The following is a 12,642-nucleotide window of genomic DNA, read 5'->3' on the forward strand; positions in this document are numbered from 1 at the left end:
TATATATATTTTATATAAGCTCAGGGTATTTGCCAATTCCCTCTACTTAACTTCAAACTCTTAACACCAGGTAGTCGCCAACATCTCTGTGGAGTTCTTTAACTTTCCAACGGCTGCTCTCCAGTGGATTTCCTGGGGTTGTTGTTGTCCTGAACATGCAGCGTTCAGGAGTCTGTGTAGGAATTTTGATGCAAATTTTAGGGCTCCCTGCTCAATATCCCACCTTCTTCTGACTTTTCTCATTACTTTCTAGAAGCCCTGCAGGCATGAACTCCTTTTTAGTGCACTTCAGCAGGACTGTCACTTGTTCTCTGTAGTCTATGTCACATGAGTGCACCTGAGAAACTGGAAGTACCCACAGAGGGATGAGTTATGTAAATTTAGAGCTTACCTGGGTTTCCTCTCCACTTTTATAGTTGGAGTTCCTTTCTAATTCTATCATATTTGGATGGTTCTGTAACAATTAGAGCCATTTGTTTCTATTTTTGTGCAAGCTTTATAATTACATCTGGTAGAAGGGGGGTGAATTCTTAAAGTGGTATTCAAGCAGAGCAAATGATATGTTTAATTCCAAGGAGATCTGGCATTAACTACCTGACGAGCCCATCATCATCCAGGATTCGAACTTCTCCTTGGTCGATTCAGAGATTTATGTTTAGGTGGATCTATTTAGATGAGCCATTCATGAGACGAACGTAGAAAATCAGAAAGACATTTTTATTCATGTCTCAAGATAAATAAGACTTGGACCGGAGTTCTCAAAGCTGCAGTGATCAGCAACTTTCTTTTCCTGTAGGCAAAACTCTATGGGAAGTCAAATTACAACCAGGAGTTTGTTTGTTGAGCATGAAATCAGAAAAGGGGGAAGTTGGTTGGGTGTTTAATGGAATCAAGCTAATATAGCCTCAGGTGTTCATCTACACACACACACACACACACACACACACACACACAACAGAAACCCTGGCACTGAAGAGGTTCCTCCAAGTTCATTGACTGAGCTGCTCTTTTTTTCTCCAACAACTCTAGTTCATCCCTGTTTTTTATAGATTTTTCTGGCTGTCCAAAGTCCTAACAAAAGATGATGTCTGTTGGTAGAATTGCTCTTAACAATGTGATTACAGTTGGTATGGCCTAAATGCTACATTTTTCCCTTGTGACTTTTCACATCAGTGCTTGGTTGCTATATTTATTATTCCCAGGTTAGTACTAGGAGAAACATCCTATTTCCTTAGAGTTTAAAACCTGGGGGGAAAGTCTGATAATATTCCTGAAGCAGGGACAATACAATCTACCTCTAAAAGTAGAGTAAATGGGACAACATTTGCAATGCTCCTGGCCCTTATGTGGTGAGCTTTGAAAAACATTCTTCCATTTCCTTCCCCGTACTTAATGAAAACAGGTGTTGAGGGAAGCCCATTCATTTCTCTCTTGAACGTTCCCCACATGATCATCGTTTTCTGAAGTTTTTGCTGGACAGAAAAACAAGAATCCAGAAAGCAATTTTTAATCATAAAGCTGGATGGAGATTAAAAAAAATGTGAAGGCTTTGAATTACCAAGTCCCATTCACAAGACATTGGTAAACTAGAACCTTACTCTACCTTAAATATTTAGCATCAGTACATTGTGTGTTCTGATTTCTGTCAATCATTAAAAGATGAATCAAAGATGGCAGTGTTTATTTTCATGTGCCCTTGGTGTGAATTTAGAAGTTGGGCAGTCAGGCCTATCAGCAGATTTAAATTATATATATATGATAGTTCTATTATTATAACTCACATCTCATTTAACACACACTGATCTTTATCATAATAGTTAAATGTCTGCTTTGTGGGAAATATTAGGATGAACGCTCTGTTCTTTCATGTAATTCTTATAGCTCCATTCACTAGGGTTGAGTCTCATTTTCTAGATGAGAAAAATTGTTTAGAGTAGGTCTTCCTTAAGGGCTAGAGTGAATGTGATTGAAAGAAGTCAGAGATTTGCTCAGTCATATACCCAACGAGTGTCAAGATCAGAATGTACACCACTTAATGTTCACATTTGTGGTGCCTGTTCATGATTCCTCTCTCTTAGTGACAGATTTTCATCTTTGCCAAGGCTTATAGGGATATTGGTTCAAGGAGTTATTCTAATTGTGAATATTTAGGAACCCAGAGAAAAATTTGGAAAGATAAAAGTTTTGGGTGATATCAATCCAAACCTGAAAGTCACCCCTCTTTTTGTCTTGTTTCGGTGACAGCAGAGACACATTACAGTTTGAACTTGTGCAACTGCATTGCGAATGAAATTATTTTTTGTACTAGGAAATGTTTTCTTTATTATAAAAGTGTAATATTAAAACAGGAAGAAAAAAACATTGAAGAAAGCCTTAGGAAACCTTGAATAAGTCATAGAACCTCTCGAGGTGTCAGGTTCCTCATTGATCAAGGATAGCATCAGCCCGGTGATCTTTAAGGCCCAAGGGTTCAGGGTCGTAAGCGTCAATGGCATCCATTCTTTTCTCATGACCTCTTTTCCCAGCTGCGTTCCAGTGGACCAGATTGACAACAGCAAGCACAGAGTCAAATTCCAATTTAAAACAGGTCTTGTTATTTCGGTATCAATTACAAGGTTATGGATCATGCTTAAAGGTGTTTAATATGCTGTAATGTTTAGACACACTTGGCTCCAACATTTATGAGGGCTGTTTGTAGAAACAAGAAGCATGCTCTCACTCCATAAGTATGCAAGACTGCTGTAAAAACACTACAGATGGGCCGGAAAGAGAGAGCCTCAAACCAGCTACGAAGAAAGGCGACAAGTGTTTTGGGGCTGCCCTGTGGTTTAACCTGCTGACGAATCTCTCATCAGGCAGTGCGTGTTTTTATGTTTTTTATAGGTGCATATATTGTTGTTGCTTTTTTTACTTTGTTTCGGTCTCTGATGTAGAATATTTGTAAAAACAGTGTGAAGGATTTTATGGCCTTGTAGGACTATATTTTATGCAGGAGAAATAATCCCTCTTTTTTTTATGAGATCAGTTTCTGCAGAGTGTTTCTGGTGAGCTCTTCTCACCACCCAGGCAACAGGTGATTGCTTTTCAGATGGTGGAGAAGGACCTGGAGATACTCAGTGATGCAATACAGCAGGAGGGAGAGTGGTCACCTGTGAATCCAAACATTACAGATGTGCCTCAGTCCCAGCAGAACTGGACTCTTGGAGTGGCCCCAGTAGATCTTCATTTTAACATCCTCAATTCAAATATTTTACTTTTAAATACCAAGAAGAATTGAAATATATTTAGTTCCTTGAAGAGCCAAATTCCTGACTGAAACCACATTTTGTAACTTGGAGTTGGGAGGATTTTCACCAAGATATCCTTCCCTCTCAACATCCATTAGGATTCACAAGCAATGGGAGTACCAGAATATCCTTTACCGTGTCACGTGTTGACCTGGAAAATAAAAAGAGATAGAAAATCCTCCCTGACTTGTAGCACACTATTGAACAAAAGGCATTGTACTCATGGAGAAGCAACTGGATGTGAACTTGAAGAGACTTGTTTAACAAACTACAATGTGCGTGTGTGTGTGTGTGTGTGTGTGTGTGTATGTATGGGTGTGTGTGTGCGCGTGTGTGGAGAGAGAGAGAATATGCAGGGTCTTGTGCTCATGTCCACTTGCCCCCTTTCTCGTGTTAGCTCCTTTTAGGCTCAAAGAAGCCTATGAGCTAAGTCTCATTGGTTGCCTCTTTCACAGAGGAACATGTAACATGCGCAGTCTGGTAACTGGCTCACATTCCCAAGTCATCACCCCAGGAGCCTGGATTCAGAGGCAATCTGCCTTCAGAGCCCCCGCCCCTTAATCTCCACATGCCCTCATCTCTAGGGACCTGAGCCCCCACGTCCTCCTGGAAGACTGTGGGGGAACTGACCCCGTCCACAGTCAAACCCATAGGCTGTTCCTTGGAAGAATATCCCCTGTGGGGAACATCATGCTCCATGGGACAAGTCCATGAAAAGATGCTCAACATCATTAGCCATCAAAAAAAAAAAATCAAGAATGTAATGAGCTCCCACCTTATAACCACCAGGACAGCCTCAATCAATTAGACAACTAATAGCAAGTGTTGCTGAGGATGTGGGGAAACCAAATCCTTGTCTACTGCCAGTGGGGACAGATCATGGTGCAACCTCATGCAAAGACGGATTGGCAGTTCCTCCAACTGCATGGCCCAACAATGTGACTCCTAGGCATGCACTCTAGAGAAATGAAGACTCTGTCTACACAGAAACCAAGACATGAATGTTCATTGAAGTATTACTCATAATGGCCCCAATGTCTATCAGTGGATGAAGGGGTAAAGTATATATGGCAGATAATACCATGGAACGTTACTCAGGAAGGAGTACTGATTCATGACACAACATATAAAAACCTGGAAAAGAGGATCTTGGTGAAAGAAGCCATTCACAAAAGATCACATATCAAATGCTTCCTTTAACGGGAAAAGGAAGCATTTAGAAAATGCAAATAGAGAGAGCACAAAAGTAGATGAGGAGCTGCTGGGGAAAAACAAATCCCCTCCTAGTGTGTCCAAAGTTTCTTTCTGGGTGATGAAAATGTTCTAGAGTTAGACAGGGTGGTGGTTTCACAACCATGTGAATATATAAGAAACCACTTACTTGCATTATAGACCTTGCTATGTGCAGTATATATCAGTAATGCTGCTTAAAAGGGAAAATAAAGCACAGATCTTGGGAATTAGAAAAGAGAGAGAGAGAGAGAGATGCTCAAGAAAAAATTGAGCTTTTATTTACTTTTACCATTTCTCTGAAATGCATTTTTGTATTTCTCTCAGCCAACAAAAGAGCATACACACACACACACACACACACACACACACACACACACACACATCTTTTGTCCCTATTTGAAATGTGAAAATAAGGTAGTGAATATCCCAGATACTCACACCCTCTCCTGCCCCAGAAAAAATGATACTGTTTGTAGTTTAATATGTTTTTTGATTTATCATAGAAATAGCAATGGCACACACCCACTTGGTGGCCATGCTGAGGAGTGCAGTCACTTCACAGTGAAAACTGACCTTTTACCTCTCCTAAAAGATTAGGGGACTTGGAGTCCTCCTTCACAATACCTCCAGGGTTCCTTTCCTTCTAGGGCCTTAATCAGACTTGCTGGCCCAGCTCTTTTAGATGACAGTTTGATTATCTAATGTGGCATCAACTGCCTTCTCATGAAGTAAGATCATAATAAATCTTCAGGTATTAAATCTATCAGATATTAAAAATGATAATGGATAGCACTGGAGAAGATAATGCTAAGTGAAGTTAGCCCATCCCAAAAAAACAAATGCCAAGTGTTTTCTCTGATATAAGGAAGCTGACTCATAGTGCAGTAGGGAGGAGGAGCATGGGAGGAATAGATGATTCTAGATAGGGCAGAGGAGTGGGAGGGAAGAGAAGGGGACAGAGGATTAGCAAGGACAGTGGAATATGATGAACATCATTATCCAAGTACATATATGAAGACACAAAAATGGTGTCAAGATACTTTATATACAACCAGAGATATGAAAAATTGTGGTATATATGTGTAATAAGAATTGTAGTGCAAAAAAACAAAAAGAAAAAAAGTACATATATAAAGACATGAATTGGCATGAACATACTTTATATACAAAGATAAAAAATTGTGCTCTATATATGTAATTAGAATTGTAATGCATTCTGCTGTCATGTATTTAAAAAATAAAATCAATTAAAAAAAGAAAAAATGATAATAAGTTGTGGATCTATGCTTTAGATCTACAGTCAGTAGTTGGAGTGATTTTAAGAGATGAAACCCTTCCTGAAATCCTTTTGACTCAATAGGACTTGGAACATAAATGCATACAGGAAACTTCTAATTTATAAGTTAAGCTTATATGATGGTTATTTTATGTTGTCGACTCGATGGGTATTTATTAACTTTCCAGATTTTTTTTGGTTAAGTATCATTCTGGGTGTGTCTGTGAGGATGTGTCTGGATTAATATTTGCTCCACTAAGCCAGGTAGGGTGGTACAAGCCTGGAATCCCAATGGCTTGGGAGGCTGAGGAGGAGGAATGTCATTTCAAAGCCAGTCTTGACATCTTAGCAAGGCCCTAAGCAACTCAGTGAGACTGTCTCTAAATAAAACATAAAATAGGTTGGGGGTATTGTTCACAGGTTAAGTGCCAATGGGTTCAACACCCAGTACCTAAACAAACAAACAAACAAACAAATAAAGAAATTTAACCCAGTAGACCCAGTAAACCAGATTGTCCTCCCCAGTGTGGGTGGGCCTCTTCCAAATCCTTTCGAGGTCTGAATAAAACAAAAGACTGCTCTGCCCAACTGTCTTGGAGCCTGGACATCAGTCCTCCCTGCCTCTGGACGTGGGCTGGACTTGTCCCATCAGTCCGCCTGCTTCTCCAGCCTTCAGACTCATAGTAAAACATTACCACTGGCACTCCTGGGTCTCCATCTGGCAGATGGCAGCTCCCCGACTTCTCATCCACCATAAGTCCATGGGCCCATAACTTGGAAAAGTTTCTCTCTATGTGTACAATCTTCTATCTGTTTCACATTTCTTTTTTTTTAAAGAGAGAGTGAGAAAGGAGAGAGAGAATTTTTAATATTTACTTTTTAGTTCTCGGCGGACACAACATCTTTGTTGGTATGTGGTGCTGAGGATCGAACCCAGGCCACACACATGCCAGGCGAGCGAGCTACCGCCTGAGCCACATCCCCAGCCCCTCACATTTCTTATTATTTTTCTTGGTACTAGGGACTGAACCCAATAGTGATTAACCTCTCAGCCATACCCCCAGATCTTTTTTTAACATATATTTTATTTAGAGAAAATCATCTTGCTGAGTTACTTAAGAGTGCCATGCTATGTAGTTGAGGCTGGATTTGAACTTGAGATCCTCCTGCCTCAGCTCCTGAACAACTGGGATTACAACCATGCACCATCACACACAGACTACAATTTCCTACTTATTCTGTTTTTCTAGAGATTCAAGATTACATACTATACTGCTCCTTCCTTCCTTCCTTCCTTCTCTCCATTTTTCTTTCCTTCTTCCTTTCCTTCCTTCCTTCCTTCCTTCCTTCCTTCCTTCCATCCATCCTTACTTTTTTCCGTCCTTCTTTCTTTCCTTCCTTGCAATGCCAGAGATCAAACCTTGGGCGTACTAGAAAAGCACTCTACCACTGAGATACTCTCACAGCCCTTTTTTAAAATTTTATTTTGAGACAGGGTCTTTTCATGTTGCCCAGGCTGACCCGGAACCTGTGATCCTTCTGCTTCAGTCACCAAAGTAGTTGGGGTTACAGAATGTACCACTTCACCTGGCTTCCATTTATGAAATGATGATGTCATTTAAAAGTATAAAAAGAGGCATTTTGAACCTGTCACAACCAAGCCTCTGTGGATTCTTGCCCACATGCATCACCTTACTGCAGTTATGGTAAAGTGACGGACAACTCCAACTGTGGGACATGTGACAAAATATCTGATCATGGTCAGATCATGAAAGGTAAGGGAAGACTGAGGACCTGTCACACACTGCAGGTGACTCATAGGAAAGTACATTTAAGTGCAACTTGTGTTTCTAATGATCTCACAGAGTAGGAAAGGAGCTTAGTGGAAGAACTGGGGCAGCTCCTGCTGTCTCTGTGCTAGTCAATGGTACTGCACCAAAGTTCCCACCGTGGTCTGCTCACTGTGGTGCCCGTGTAAGATGTCACCCTTGGAGCAGTGGGCTCAGGGACATATGGATGCCCTTCAGTAGGCTTGCACCTTCTCTGGAAGTGCACACTGAGACCAAGATGAAAAGGTCAAAATCAAACAGAGTAAGGTAGGAAAAATGAAAAAAAAAAAAAACCATGTATTACAACTAAGTTTGTCAGGCCTTAATACTTTGCCATATTTGATTCACTACATTCTAATAAGAATAATATAGAGGGCTGGGGTTGTGGCTCAGCAGTAGAGCACTTGCATAGCATGTGCAAGGCACTGGGTTTGATCCTCAGTACCACACAAAAATAAATAAAAGTATTGTGCCCAACTACAACTAAATTTTTTTTTAAAAAAAGAATATATTATAGTCGGGCATGATAGCACATTCCTGTGTCCCACAGGCTTGGGAAGATGAGGCAGGAGGATAGCAAATCCAAAGCCAGCTTCAACAAAAGTGTGGTGCTAAGCAACTCAGTGACATCCTGTCTCTAAATAAAATACAAAATAGGGCTGGGGAACCAGTTCAGTGGTTGAGTGCCCCTGAGTTCAATCCCTAGAACCCCCCTCCCCCCAAAAGAATTTATTATACATAATACTTAGACCCCTGATCTCCCCCTTGGCTGTTCTGTTTGCTTTCCACTGGCCTCACGAGCACTATTCTCATCTTAATGTCCACCGTATGCATGTTTTAATGCTATTTCATGTGAGTATATTGTTTTACTCTGAGGATAAAATTTATGGAGGTGGGAATATACTCAGTATATCTGAATTGTATGCTTCAAAGTGGTTAAACTGATAAAAATTTGTATTTTAACCAAATACACAGAGAAAACTTAAATGGACTTTGTTATGCTTTTTATGAAAACTTTCCCATTCAACCCTCTCAGGCTGAAGTATTCTTTCTTTAGTACACTTCATGAACTTGCTACAGATGACCTCACCCACAACCCTCTATGGTCATAGGTGTACGTGTCTTTAACTCTTGAATGAGAAGTCCCGGGACCCCCAGAATCCAGATGTCATTTTTTAGTGTATTATACTAGTTAGAAGCCTATGTTATCAAGGTCTGTGGAAAGGAAGGAGGAGAGACAGAGGTTGAAATTGAGGAAAGAAAGACTCTAAAAAGTCAATACGAATAGGCTTCTCAAAACGTGAACAATGAAGGTAAAACAGGGTGGTAGTAAAAGGTAGAAGACAGACTTTCAAAGGAATCTGTGGATGAGTGAGGAGGAGGATGGTGACCCTGGAGGTGAACTAGCAACACAGGAAGAGTCAGCAAGAAGGATGAGTGCAGCCAGCCTCAAAGAAGTTAAAGTGTAGGGAGAATTTTTATTGACTCTTGCAAAGGAAATTCAGGGAGCACAGTGCGGTGGATTGAGAGGACTTGGTTAAATCAATATCTGCTGAAAATGTTAAGTTTTTGTAAAAAGGCTTCAGTGGGGAAAATAGCTCCATGAGATTTGACTTTCAGTCCCTCTTAGATATCCCTGAATGACTTGTGATTAGGTGATCCACAGGAACATGGACACTACAACGAGCCACAGTCGTTATCAAGGGCTTGTTTTATCTCATTCATTCTGGAAAAAAAACCCTGTGAGGTCTGTAATAACATCTCTCTCAACTTATGAATGAAGACACCAGGCTTAGCGTGGTTAAGTGGCATGCCTAGCCTTCACCCTCCCCCACCCTCCATGTTGCCCCTTATGCCAGCCGACTTCTAGAACCAGCCACCATGCCAGGACATTTTAGAATAACATGCTAGAACCACCTGGTCCCCAGGGTCATCAGAACAGCTTTCTGACTGTCTAACACTACTGACTGACATGGCCTTCCCAGTGACACACTGCCCTCTGCCACTCACTCCAGACCCACAAGTTCCACCAAAACCATCCTGCCACATGGGAGTCACAGGGGTCCTGCTGCGTCTGACAATGCAGATAGGAGTTAATGATAACAGAGGTTAAAATGTGTGAAATAATAGACAAAACATGGGGAAATACAGTAAGAAGGGGCCGAGGGAGAGAGAAATGAAGGCCTTCTGTGTAGGAGGCAGGATACTCCCTGTGATGTCCTCAGAGTCAATCTTAGTCTTCTGGTCAACCTACCTACTTTCAACCTGGGCCTAGATGTTATGATGGAAGAGGAGGAAGACATGGAAAACAAGAACATTTATTAGGAAAACAGAAAATCATGCTAACTCTAAAACATGGGTGGGGGAATCAATTAAAATTCTGGGTGCATAGGCTTCTTAACTAGAGGGATCCTTGAGGTTGGAGCCTGTGGCTTCCAACCAAATGTCTTCTCTCTAGCACCAGCAGCATGGGACCTTCTTGGCCTTCTCACGGCGCTTTCTCCCTGGCAGGGAGGATACCACTCTCTTCCTGAGCCAGTGGAAGAAGCCCCGGAAATTCATACAGGAAGTGCCTTCTTTATCTGAAGGCAGGTCCCCCTCCTCTGACTGCAATGCTGAGACTGGGGAGCTCTCTGCAGTTCCAGGCTCCTGGCTTTCCATCTGCCAAGACAAAGAGGAGGAGTTAGAGACATTCAGGGTCAGCAGCAATGGGGCAAATATTACTCATTTATGGATTTCCAATTTATGTTTTTACCTAAATAAGCCAACTGTCAATTCCAAGTTTCAGGACTCACTCACATTAAAGCCACACACAGGCACACACACTGGTCTGTACAGTGCTTCTCTCTGTCCTTCCCTCTCTCTCTCTCAGTGCTCCCTGGCATTTCCCCAACACCTCTTCCCTGACCCCTTTCCTGGCTGAGGACCTTCTCCCATTGCTCATCTGCCCAGATACTGGGGTCCTCCTCTGCTTCACAGCAGGTACAAGGACTCCATGCTGTCCCACCTGGCACCCCCACTGGGCCTGTCCTTCCTCTGCAGGGGGGCAGCTCTGTGCTCACCTCAACAATTTCATCCTCCTCAAGCCCAGAAGGCATTACTAGGAACTGCTTGATGTCTCCATTTTCTTGTGGTATACATTTGGGCAAGTCCTGACCAGCCTTCTCTTCTTCGGGACTGACCTGAAGCATCTGGGAAGACACACTGCTGGACGGCTGGCCATCCTCCTCCTGAGGAGAGTAAGAGAGGACAGGATCATCATCTTCATCATCATTCAGATTGTCTAGACATACCATAATAGTTTTTGAGAAATCATCCAGTTCCCAGACAGTCTGGGTTATGGTTTCCTTTTGGTACTTGTCCATCCTCTGGTCATCGTCACTTGGAGCCGAGTGAGGTGCTGAGTCTTCTTGGAGGCTGTGCAGATAGGCATTCATGACCTCGTCGATGTCTTCTTCGCCAAGCTCCTCTGGCTTCTCCTGAATTTCAGTTCCTCTCCCCATGGGTCCCCTTACACTTTTGGTTCCCCATGGCCCTTGGTCAGGAGAAAGGGAGGGAGGATCCTCAGAGGTCACATCTTCACAGGGTGTGACAGCCTCACTGGCTACGTTTTCCTTGGAGGGGAAATATCCTACAGAGAGGCTGTGGCTGGATTGGGATTCTGAAATGCTCTGCTCTACATCAGGGCAGCTGCTGCCAGAGGACGAGTCGTCCATGGGGTCCAAGAGCTCAAATGCCTAGTCTCTTTGGACCCTGGAAAATTCAAAAGAAAAACATTAATAGGTGATGTGGGGAAGCTACTCATGGACTTTTCCAAATGATGCCCATTCCTTTATCCATTCCAAGCTATCCCATTCAGGCAGAAGTGCATCCTGTATTTGCACTCTTCAGTCAAAGGCACAAGAGGCAGTTCTTTCTCTTTAAAAACTCATTTTATTGAATAATGACCCTCTGCCCTGAGCACCTCCACCTGATACTTCTCATGCTTTGTCTTATCACTACAGTTGGAAGAACTGCCTCCCGTTAAAGATAGTTGTATAAATTTGAAAATAGGAAAGTCAATGACATAAATAAATACCCATATCCCACCATCCAAGGGGAATGACAATCCTTTATAGTCTTTTTTTTCCTCTTATCTACATATATGCATGTGTGCACACATCTATATATATATATGGGAATTCACATCAAAGACAGTGAGATTATTAAATTTTGTAGCACAAGCTGCAGGAAACACATCTATGGCTATTCAGTGATCCTTAAGAACTTTCTCATTAACTCTCTTTGGTGATCACCTGAGACAGGGGCAGAATATTATATTTTGGATGTGAGGTGTCCATCATAAGCTCTTGTTAATTCCAGAATATTCAGAGGTCAGAGGAGTAGAATTATGAGAGCTGAAACCTCATGAATTCATCGACCATTAACATAGGTGATCAATGAACCTTAGATAATCAAGACCATTAAGAATGGTCTTATTAATGATATTAAACCCCCTTATCCACACATTTTTACCTTTCTTTAAGTAGTCCTGCAGGTGGGATCATTGATTCAAAGATTACAAATATTTTTAAATTATGAGAATTGATGTTACATTACTTTCTAGAAAGAATACAGCTATTTAAATGCCCATCCTGACGTCATCTGGTGGCATCTGTAGTCCAGCAATTCCTGTGGTGCCCAGCAAGCCATTGGGGAAAGTAATATACAAACATTGGCTTTCCCTTGAGATCTCTCCCTCTCAGACTCCTCTTCTCTCTCTCACACACACACTCACGTACCTTGTAGACTCTGTCACACCTGGCTTTATTTACTTTCTGCAGAAAGAGAAGCTTCCAACTCCTCAGGCAGATCCAGGCTACCTGAAGTCCTTCAGGTACTGAATCCAGTAACTGAGAAGTCCAATTGTCAGAAGACTGGGTTCTGAGAACCTTGGCTGCCATGGCAACAGCGGAACACAGGAGAGTCACAAATGTGGAAGGACAAATGGGGATAGAAAACCAAGACCCAGCTGGGC

The 12,642-nt window shown here is 42.0% G+C and overlaps 1 protein-coding gene across 1 annotated transcript; it reads right to left on the bottom strand.

Moving 5' to 3' along the window:
* Positions 1–10,079: 10,079 nt before the first annotated feature.
* Positions 10,080–11,341, bottom strand: LOC144373173 (uncharacterized protein C12orf71 homolog). Its single transcript, XM_078036278.1, has 2 exons — positions 10,688–11,341; positions 10,080–10,286 (listed from the first exon to the last, which is right to left on the bottom strand). Exons 1-2 carry the CDS (start codon positions 11,339–11,341, stop codon positions 10,080–10,082), a joined length of 861 nt encoding a protein of 286 aa, XP_077892404.1.
* Between the last annotated feature and the right edge of the window lie 1,301 nt (positions 11,342–12,642).

This window comes from Ictidomys tridecemlineatus, unplaced genomic scaffold (assembly GCF_052094955.1).
Source record: "Ictidomys tridecemlineatus isolate mIctTri1 unplaced genomic scaffold, mIctTri1.hap1 Scaffold_280, whole genome shotgun sequence".
NCBI lineage: Eukaryota > Metazoa > Chordata > Mammalia > Rodentia > Sciuridae > Ictidomys > Ictidomys tridecemlineatus.